The 11,709-nt window shown below is 36.9% G+C and overlaps 1 protein-coding gene across 1 annotated transcript; it reads left to right on the top strand.

Annotated features, from left to right (window-relative positions):
* Window positions 1-224: 224 nt before the first annotated feature.
* On the top strand, window positions 225-736 carry LOC145108935 (histone H3.2-like). The gene has a single exon (XM_079046025.1). The coding sequence runs from the start codon at window positions 251-253 to the stop codon at window positions 659-661; it is 411 nt and encodes a 136-aa protein (XP_078902151.1). The 5' UTR covers window positions 225-250; the 3' UTR covers window positions 662-736.
* The last annotated feature ends 10,973 nt before the right edge of the window (window positions 737-11,709 follow it).

Below are 11,709 nucleotides of genomic sequence, written 5' to 3'. Positions count from 1 at the left end.
ATGTACATGTGGTATCTTCGTATTCGCTACAATTATCAGCACACGGATCGCTACCTGCCTCAGTTCATCATCTAATCTTCACCGTTAATTTTTACATCACTATTAACGGAGTAAAATCGTTTTGAAGTTCCAAATTTTCAAAATCCACGCGCGCACACACAAATATATACCCCTCTCCGATCCAGAATGTTGATTACAGCTCTCAAGTTCAAGCACACTCTACAACTGCTTTCCCTAAAATTTATCAGCAATGGCTCGTACAAAGCAAACTGCCCGCAAATCAATCGGACGAAAAGCACAAAGGAAGCAACTGGCCACTAAAGCAGCCAGGAAGTCGGCGCCGGCAACAGGCGGAGTGAAGAAGCCCCACAGATTTCGTCATGGTATTGTGGCTCTCCGTGAGATCAGAAAGTACCAGAAGAGTACCGAGCTTTTGATCAGGAAACTCCCGTTCCAGAGGTTAGTCCGAGAAATCGCTCAGGATTTCAAGACCGATCTGAGGTTCCAGAGTAGCGCCGTCGCCGCCCTTCAGGAGGCGTCGGAGGCCTATTTGGTTGGCCTTTTCGAGGATACAAATCTTTGTGCTATTCATGCTAAGAGGGTCACAATTATGCCCAAAGATATGCAGCTTGCTCGAAGGATCCGTGGTGAGAGGGCTTGATTCATAACATTTCATCGTTGGGTTGGGAATGTTCTGGATTTTGTGATGTTTTAGGATTTAATGATATTTGTTACAATGCAAACATTTTGTTTGCTATTAGGATTTGCTAGCTTGATGATATGGTTGTATCTTATGGTTAAAGGTATGTTCTTTTACTAATGAATCAATGAAAGATTTGGAATGTTTGTTAGAAATAGATTGTTTTTGATGTTAGGTAAACAATTTCTAGACGTTTGGTTGTTCTTGGATTACTTGTACCATCCAAACATCAATGAACGTATGTTTATTCTTCAATAATATTTTTGAGACAAAATTGCAAGAATGGTCCCTGTGGTTAGGTCGAAATTGTCACTTTGGGCCAAACAGGTTTGGACTAGCACTTATGGTCCAAAGGTTTTCATTTTCTTACCACTTTGGTCCAATTTACTTTAAACTTTTTTGTAATGACGATTTTGCCTTTGGATTTTGTTTTTTCAGTTTTTTATTTATTTAAATACTCTTATAATTAAAAGAAAAAAAGAAAAAAAATGGGTATCTCTCTCTCATAAATACAAAATGATTTAGGGGTTGTGTGTAAAAAGGGATATCATGAGATACTGGTTGTGTTAAAATGGTCGAACTTAATGAAATTAGGGCTCATATGCCCCCGTTTTTGTCTGATTGTCAAACGAAAGGAAGTCGAACAGGAAGGAATCGACATAGATAAAATCAACGACGTTGGTAGAATGGAGCATAAGGCTTCGACTTGTCGAATTGCAGGCCGAGATTGTCTCCGAGGTCGACTAGACCGAAGTGACGAAGGCGTGAAAAAGCAGCAAAGTTTCGCTCGTTCCCATCTGACTGTAAGGTGCGAAGGAGGAAGGGAGGGAAGGTGGGAGTCGAGAGAGGGGGGAAAAGGTCTTTGGTCCTTAGTTGGTCCGAGACGAAGAAATAGGATCGAAGGTAGGAAGTGGCTCGATGGTGGTAATCTATAACAAACAAGGAGCAGTCGATCTATGGCGATGGTTACTCCATCACGAGGAGGGGGAGGCATCTCCGGTGGAGACGGTTTGTCAGCAAGGATCGACAGAAGGATGAGAAAAGGTTCGAGTATAGATTGTTAGGTGATTGGAGTTCAAACGCAGAAGGTATCTCCGTTTTTTTTTCGTTTTGAAAGAATTCGATTAAGGGAAAGGGTCTCCAACTAGTCGTTGAGGTTGGAAACGAGGCAACAGCTCCGGCTGTTTGCCTTCATTTTTTTTATAGAAATCAATGGATGTTTGGATTGGGTGTTTAAGTTTATTGTTTGACAGGGGAAGAGCTAGCACCTATTTCATAAAAGAATCCTGCAATTTTGTCTAATTGTATAAGTTGTTCAAGTTTTATGCCATTAAATGAATATTTCTTCTTGTAATTGTTTTGCCAACGTGCAATTTGTTCTTCAACGTCTAACTAAAAGGCAGTTAGACATGAATCTTTATTGCCACATGGTTCCAACCAGTTTACTTTTAAAATCATTCTAGAGGTGGGCTGGTACCATGTATGCATATAAATTGAAGTGGAAACAGGTAATGGCCATCGATTAAATTGCTGAAGAGGGAGTGGCGGAGATGAGATGTGTCAGTGAAGGTGGAGTTAGGGTTCCGACACTATGGTTATGACGGTCGGCTCAGGTGGTTTGGGTGGTGTTTGTCTAGTAAGAAAAAAAGGACGATAAATGGTTTTGAGAGAGAGAGAGAGAGAGAGAGAGAGAAGAGAGACAAAGAGAGAGAGAGAGAGAGAGAGAGAGAGAGAGAGATAAGAGAGAGAAGAGAGACAAAGAGAGAGAAGAGAGAGAGAGAGAGAGAGAGAGAGAGAGAGAAGGGGGAGGAAGGCAGGGAGAGAGATAATTATTTTTTTAATTATAAAAGTATTTAAATAAATAAAAAACTGAAAAAACAAAATCTAAAGGCAAAATCGTCATTACAAAAAAGTTTAAAGTAAATTGGACCAAAGTGGCAAGAAAATGAAAACATTTGGACCATAAGTGCTAGCCCAAACCTGTTTGGCCCAAAGTGGCAATTTCGACCTAACCACAGGGACCATTCTTGCAATTTTGTCTATTTTTGAATGCTTATTTTCTACTGTTGGAATTTCAATAAAGAAAATGTTCACGTATCCTGTTTTTCCCGAATTGTAAGTTTTTGTTGTTTACAAGAAATATGTTCTTTTTAGTAATGTCAAATATAGTGTTTGAGGAAATTTGGTTTATGTACAGAACAAAATACTAAAATTGTTTAAATGGTTTATCAAAGTTTTATGTTTGATATTTATCTTTATTTTTTTATTTTTTTTACCGGAATTAAAAGTTTTGATTTTGTTACCGTGTGTAAGTCCATGTGTAATAGGAAATGATGATAATGCTTTTAATATTTTCTTCTTCATTTTTTTAAATTGAATTAATTATTTAATTTATTGAAAAATAGGACCCATTTGAACTCCATCTCCCACTCCCATCACTCACTATTTAACCTTAACCATGCTCCTGTTTCATATCTCCGATGACCATTGTCATTTCTTCGGTTTGCGACCAGGTGAGCTTCTGCCTGATTCTTTTCCACACTTATCTAATCGGGATCTCGACCACCTAGTAGCTATGTAAAACAAACCAAAACATCATTAGATAGACGGAATGCCGACAACTTCTAGAAAACCCAGAGTGCAAATTTAGATTCGATTATAAGGAAGCAAAATAGAAAAGAGAAAGAGTAATGGAACTCCTGCACCATCACCGCCAGTAATGGAACTCCTGCACCATCACCGCCCACCCGATCGTTGGCTTACACCGTCGAATGTAGAACCTATGAATGCATACCTAGAAAACTTCTCGACCTCCAAATCAGTCCAGATCTCCTCAACAACATTTTTTTCCCGTCCTGATCTCCTCCACACCCTCTTCATCCGGTCACTTCCATCACAAATCGAGCTTGGTGGGTTGCGATGGTGAATTGGTGGCCCAATGTTTCACCTGCAAATCGATCTTGTTAAGCAACAATGGTGCCAGAGAGAGAGAGAGAGAGAGAGAGAGAGAGAGAGAGAGAGAGAGAGAGAGAGATGGAGAAGTCTAGATACAATCATTGCTTCATTATGGTTGTCGGTGGTCTAGTTCCTCACCAATGTTCTTCACGACTGAAGCACCGATCCGATGGTGCAGATTGGAACCGGGTCACAAACCAATGATGCTTGATCTGGTTGAGATTCTGATTTCCCCACATGATATCTTCTCCGGCGATGCTTTTTACTTTCATGCTACACCAGCGCCCCCTGTTGGTGATCTTTTGCGTAGATAAGTACAGGGAGATAAGAACACAAGACATAAGAACATGAGAGAATGAGACGTCATTTAATTGGGGGTGTGGGGTGGGACATGAATTTTTTACTTTATATAATAATACCTTAATTAATAGAAATTAACTAAAAGATATTATAAAAATAACATTAAGGGCAAAGTAGTCAATTTATGTAACAAAATCAAAACTCAGGGAACGGTCCGAGTGCAAAAGAAAAGATAGAGACTAAAACCTAGGGACGGTCCGAGTGCAAAAGAAAAGATAGAGACCAAATGTGAAATTTTGGTAAACCATAGGACGATTTTAGTAATTTATTCTTATGTATATGAAGTTTTTGTTATAGGTTTGAAAATCTAATATTACTATTCGATTGAAAAACCTTTTATTTTCGTCTTTATCCTACCCAATATCAATGTCATTATGTTACGTAAGTATAAAAGATATTTTGCTCAAACTAACCAAGTGACACACTTAACTTTCAAAAAGTAACAAAAAAAAATGGATGGTTCCTAATACAACGTTCCAATTTTTCAAAGTAAAATTCTATTTAAATAAAGACAATCCACTTATTTTTCATTCCAAAATAGGTAAGTAACCAATGTTTGAACATGATAATATCAAAAACCAAATATCAGAGTTTTGAAAACATAATAAATCATAAAATGTGGAAGTCTCCAATGCATGCAATGCAATCAAGTCGCTATCTTCCCCTTGATATCGGAACAACCTGAAACAGTTAAAACTTAAATTGTAAGTACAAAGCTTAGTGAGTTTCTCAAATTAGGATATGTGAATGATATGGGTCAAACATAGTCTTATAATAACTTCAACTGGTATAGTACCCCTGCAGTCTTTGTTTCTGTGGTCCTTTATAGTCTTTCATACAATTGCTATGGTCTACCGATAGTTTTCATACAATTGCTATGGTCCAACCATAATTTTTCATGCAAGTCACAAAGACAAACAAGAATACCATGACACTTAGTGTCATATATAGTAAAGTGAGAAGTCTCACCTAAATTCAGCAAGAAGAATCTTAACAACTGTATAGACGTGATCTAGATGAACTTCTCCTTTTTTGAACACCTACATCCTATACTAATAACTCTACTTAGATTATTTCATGATATTATGTGTATTGTACTTTATTTATACTTTTACTTTTAGAAATCTTCTTGAACTGCCATGCTGTACACATATATAATTTTATTCATCTTTTATATAATTATTAGGTTATATATGAACATATTATTAGGTTCACATACACCAAACACACACCAAAAATACATATAACCCTAAACTAGGGCTTACTTATTATTTTAAATGCCACAACCAACCAAACTTATATTACATGATGCATGTTATTGTAACTGACTGATTTTTAACACCAAAATTTTCATTTTTAATCAAGGAAAAACATTAATATTATAAAAACCAAGTTATAAAAATCTCAGGTGTATCAATACAATCATCCCAAATCTGAGTATCAAATTGCGGATATCATAAAAAAAGATCTACAAGCCGGAGTGTACAGTCATGCTTTCGCCTTCCCACGATCACCCGAGGTACCTGGAACACATTTAATCCACAACTGTAAGCATAAAGCTTAGTGAGTTCTTCCCAAAATATTCATACAATGCAACAAATAAATAATTATGGGTTATCAACAACCCTAAGGATTATTAGCAATCCCAGTGGGCTAACAGCACGCCTCGTGGATTAACAACATGTTCATGGGTTTTCAACAACTTTGGGGATTATCAGCAATCCAAAGTATCATCAATGCAATTCAGACAAAATAGCAAACAACAATAAAGACCCAACTGGTCACAGACATAAATACCACACATGTAAAGTGGTGAAAAGACTCACCTTGCAGATAGCAACTAGAAACACAACAACTCACACATATAGGGTCGACAGGATCAACAAGACACCTAATAACAAAACATTCATACCCTATCAGCCTACACCCTTAAAACCCTATCTTGACCCAAAAGTCAACCAAGGTCAAAAGTCAACCATGGCAAACTCAAGCCAACGATCACGTTATGACCACCCATAGGCCACGCCGTGATTGAAAAGGACAAAACAATCAAGAACACCATATCTCACGATGCGGCATGATATTACTCTCATCGTAAGATCTACTTTGGTCAGCTTTGAGCATTAAGCTCTTAATCCATTAATCCATTCTGTGAGAATTTCTAAAGGGTCTTCCCCAACCCTTAAGACTATAAAAATCGTGGCTTTTTAGTCATGCATGTCCAATGCATGACTTGGACACTAACTAGCTCAATAAGAAGGAAAATAAGATCAAGACTAATGCTTGGAGTCTAAAACCAACACCACACCTTAGATCTGAAACATATCCTAAAGAAAATGTCTCAATGATCCATAAAGTTGTTAACTTTATGGATCCCATGCATGCTATCTGTAACACCCCGTTTCTCAGGTATTGAATTATATAAGAATTTCTTTGGTTTCAAGGTCTACTCGACGAGTTGGTAGCCCTACTCATCGAGTAGCAGCGGGTTGGTCTGCGTGTTTTAGTGACCTACTCGCCGAGTCCAAGAAGGGACTCGACGAGTAGGAGCTGGCATATGAAACCCTAAATCCCAGGGTATTGCACCCTATTTAAAGGATCAACAGCCTCCATTTAGCCCCTTGCAGTCTTTTGAGAACCAAACCAACCCTAATTCGTGTGTGTGCTCCATTTTGTGTGTTCTAAGTTTTGGAAGGTGAATCTTAGTGAGGAAAGCTTGGAGAAACAAGTTGCTAGAAGCAACGAACGTGTGGGGATCAGAAATCTACCTCAATTAGCATCATTTGAAGGTATTAAGCCGTCACCTTTACCTCGTTTCCTTCTTGATCTCATTTGGGTGAAGTTTAAGGTTATTTTGGCTTGGTTATGATGTTATTGTGGTGTATGAGCTAGATCTGAAGTTGCAACTTCAGATATGGACCCTTCTTGGGTTCTAGGTTCATAAAGTTTCGAGCTTGGTCATGTATGAAGCCTTCCTTGAGTGTAAAACTCCATTGTAAGCTTGGACTTGTCATTAAGAGCCTTTAGAGCCATGCATACATGTAAAGTTTGCAAGTTTACGTGATAAACATGCCTTAGAAGCTTGGATCTGCAATATGGAGCCGCTGCATGGCTATAAAAGTACCTGTTTGGATGAAGGTCTAAAGGGACTCGGCGAGTTGCATAGTCAACTCGGCGAGCCACATGAAGATGGCCCTGTACTCGACGAGTTGGATGAACAACTCGGCGAGTCTGTTGAAGATGGTCGTAGACCCGGCGAATCAGTAGAATGACTCGGCGAGTCGGTTGGGGTTTTCCCAACCTTTGGACACGTATGAGCACGGCGAGTTGTAAAGGGAAAACTCGGCGAGTTGGCCAAGGAGTTACGACCACTGACACCAGGAACTCGACGAGTCACTCTAGTGACACGGCGAGTTGGCGAGTCATGCTAGGAACTCGGCGAGTAGCTAAGGGTACTCGACGAGTTGAGGTCAACATGGACTGTTGAACTTGAAAGTTGACTTGGACCTTGGACAAGGGTTGACTATTGGACTTCTAGGAGTATCTTCATAATTTATGGACTTTGTGATGTGTCGGATATAGGTGGTGGAGTTTGTGGTGGTGATACGGGAGATGAGCTTTCTAGTTTCAGACGACAGTTGCGAGGTGAGTTATCCTCACTATACTCAAGGGTCTAAGGCACCAAGGCCGGCCCTTTGGATTGTTATCTGGTTATGTTATGTGGTATGATCTGTTAGAGCGGTATCCTAGAGGGTAGGATAATATTATGTTGTATGTCGTATGGCCTGTTAGATCGGTATCCTAGAGGGTAGGATAATATTATGTGATATGTGTTGGATTAATGTCTAAGTCCATAACTATATTTGGTATGTACTTTACCCGACCCGGCATGGTCCATTTGGGTTGCAGTTCACCGGCACAATTTATATGGATAGTCTTTTGAGAATAGTATATTTATGATTTATATTAATATATTATAAGTTCTAATATATTAATATGGAATCATATTATTTAATTAGTATTGATCAAGAATTAATTTAGAATTAATTAAGTGATCAAAAAGAACTAATTAAATATGGACTCTTATATATATGGAATGGGCCAAGTTCATTTAGGTTGGGCTAAGCTTTCATGGATGGTCCATGGAGCTTTTAACCCATGGATCCTATGTAAATGAAAGGTCATAGGTATTAGGGTTTACATGGATGTAACCCTAATCCTCCATAATATATAAAGGGGTCATTGGCTCACAAAATTGATACAAGTGTGTGAAAATAAGAGTGGGCCGATTTTAGTGTGCATACATATTCTCTCAAGTTCTTCCAAGGTGTTTTGGTGATTTGTGATTCCATTTGAGGCTTCCACACTATTGGGGCTAAGCTCTTAAAGCTTAAAGACATCAAGCTACATCAAAAGGTATGTCATCTAACTAGAACTTTGTAGTATAGGTGCTTCATAATATGCTAGTTAGGATGAAACCTTGGAATAGTTAATATTTGCATGTATAATAGAGAAAACATAGATCCAAGGTTTATAGGGTTGCATGTACACCATAGGAGTGTTAGAATGCTCAAAACCCAACAGTGGTATCAGAGCCAGGTTGTTTTCTGTTATATTGATGCAAATGTTTTATTTTCAAGTTGAAAAAAAAAGGAAAAAAAAAACATGACGTTTGTCAAATTTTAAGATAATTACTTGTTTTGTGAAAAACGAATTATTTGTAAAATTTAAATCATTTGTTATATGAGTTGAATTAGGTCAAATTTAGTAAAAGATAAAATGATATGATTATTTTATTAGTTTTAAAAGTTTGATCTAAATGTTTTAAGGAGTTACATATTTTGTCATAAAATTTTGGAGCTCAAAAGTTTTTTTAAAGTTGTGATCTTAAGGGTTTTGAAACTTCCATAAGTTATGGATATGAAAGTTTTTTTTTAAAAAAAAAATTGATTCAAAGTTTTTATGAAGTTACAAAATTTGGTGTTAATGTTTTAAAGAATTCCATAACTTGTTCTTAAGCTATGGAACATGGAAAGTTTCATCATAAAACACCATTAATTCCATAAGTTATGGAATCCAAATGTTTTCAAGAACTACAAAACTTACCCTCAAGTTTTGGAATTTGAGAAAAGTTTTTTATGAAAAAAAAATTGAATTCTAAAACTCTTGGGTTCATAACTTAAACAATTAATTAAATGGTTTTAATTTTGAATTTAATAATTGGAATTATGATGTTTTTATTGAATAATTCAATTAACTCTTATAGACTTTATTAATAGATAATTAAAGTGTTTAATTAAAAGAGAATTAATAATTCCATAATGACATGGTTTAAATTTAATTAAGTTAAGAGTATAGTTTAATTAATAGATTAAACCACCAAGTATTTTAAATGTCTAAAATACACCCTTATACTATTATAATATTAAAAGTTTAATATATTATATGTATAAGAGCAAGTCGTCTTACCATTAGTAGGCCTCATTCACGAAGCCGGTCTATAAGGGGGTATAAGGTTACTGCCTATAAAATGGCAGTTTAATGGGTGTCCACTCTCACCCACCGCTTGCTTGACTGGTGGAGGGTCGTTAGCCGAACAGGTAGGACAAGGACTATAATTCTCCCTTCATTATAAGTATAATGATAAATACTAAGTAACTAAACACTTATAAATTCCCAATCTTAGTTACTTAGGAAAATGTGAATAAGGTGCTAATCCATGAAATTACACTTTGCACTTTGTTTAAGCTTTTAGTGGAACGTGTGTGGTTAACCGGCACACTAACCTGGACTTAACAAGGTAGGCAAAGGGTAACTTAATGTTTATCATAGTATCGTTGGAGCGTGTGTGGTTAACCGGCACATCGATTGAGGGGTAAATATTAAGGGTACCAAGTATATTTGCATGGTTACTTCACACCTTGTTTTGTGATCCTCGGCATCCCAGTCACAAAACTTGAAGGGCACACTCGAGATTGAAACATGCCATTGAAAAGTTCAATAAATCTCAAAAGAATCTAGGAGTTCAAAACCAATTAAAACCTAATAATACATTTCGTTTATCTTGGTGGAAATTGGTGAATCGTCATTCACCTACCTTCAAATATTTTATAGCTTGGATTACGGCATCCCTCTTCCAAGTTATAAAATAGTTTGTTGGGTCCTAGCCTTAATATATCATATTGGGTGTTATATTAAGGACTTAAATCAACTTTACGTGAATTTCTCCCATTGTTGATGTCTGGTTTAGACAACAATGATCTTCCCAAACCAAGCTTTCCTAATGAATATGACTTCCCGAGTTTGGCTCATGGAAGTCATACTTCTCTTCCTCCACCTCCTCCAATTATTCTCCCTAACCCACAAGTTCAAGGTCACTCAAGCCCTAATGGCAAGCAAGGTCTATGTGTGATCACATCTTAGAGATGAAGTCACATATTGACAAGCTGTGAGAGTTGGGTATCAAAGTCTTGAGAAAGTTGGATGTTCAATCACTTTCTAAGTCACATAGTGAGTTCCTTTGGGACTACTATGAAACAGACTATGACATGAACCTTAATGATCATATCTATTTGCTTGGTGTTGCTGAATCAGCAATGATTTGGAACGATAGTAAAGAAAATTTGATTAGAATATCAACTTCCCAAAAACTTTATGGACAGTGACAATGGTGACACTGGAAATCCAGAAAAAGCATTCTCTTCCCAATGGAAAGGGATTGGCCATAGTCAACCCGGTTGACCAAATGGTAAAGAGAAAGGCTAAGTCTGAGATAGTCCCATTACCAAAGGGTCCATATGTTTATTTTGCCAAAGGAAGGGGCGTTGATTGCAAAGCTGCCAAATTTACCTAAGGATGTTAAAGTCAATAAGTTTGACTCTACATCAGGTAGAGCCCATTATCTAACTCTGTTAAGTTCTATTCTGAGATCCTCATTACATGATGTGACTGGGTCACATGTTGATGTTTTAAGAATCAAAGAATAGAGAAAAATCTTAAAGGAAGTATATGTTGATTCTGATCGAGAAGGTGGATTTCGATCGCATCAGAATTTTGAGCAGTTGCTTAAGAAGTTATGATATATTGCTAAGGAATAGATAACAACAATTTTCCATGTGTATTGTAAGGATAAGTTTTTCCGCAAAGTTTTAAAATAAAAGAAAATTGTTTAATTTTATTTATTTGAAGTATCCTTACAATGGCATTTGTGGAAAATTGTTGCTTATATGATTCCACTGACAGCAATATTGGAAAATGGATTTGATTCTTTCATTTGTGGTAGTGTCTAAATTTATCAAATCAGGAAAGTTCCTCATCACCCAAGTTTCAATTGGACCGAAACTTGGAATCATGCAAGTTGAATAGTATGATGAATAAGAACTTTCAAGCATTGGAAAATCAAGACTAATTACTTGTTCACATGGATGTGTGAGTCAAGTGAAGGACTAAAGGGATCGAGTAACCATTCTTGTGCACTGGTCATGTCCACCACAAAGCTCGTTAAGACTATTTGATTTACTAAAGTTTAGTAAATATGGTTATACTTACAAGTTTAAGTATAATTCTGAAACATTGGAAAAGTCTCAATGTATGGCAGAACGAATGGGAAGAATCAAATTAGGCAGAAAGATAAAAGTTTCTCAAATCTGAAAAGATGAGAGAGTACTTTAGTATCACGTTTGTGATCATCTTAA

The sequence above is a fragment of the Lactuca virosa genome, chromosome 1 (genome assembly GCF_052849685.1).
Source record: "Lactuca virosa cultivar CGN04683 chromosome 1, Lactuca_virosa_CGN04683_v6, whole genome shotgun sequence".
NCBI lineage: Eukaryota > Viridiplantae > Streptophyta > Magnoliopsida > Asterales > Asteraceae > Lactuca > Lactuca virosa.
Note: the sequence above shows the minus strand (reverse complement) of the source record. Positions and strands in the feature narration are given on the sequence as shown.

What these genes read in the sequence shown, in the direction of transcription:
- LOC145108935 (XM_079046025.1), top strand. Translation starts at nt 251, where the DNA reads ATGGCTCGTACAAAGCAAACTGCCCGCAAATCAATCGGACGAAAAGCA.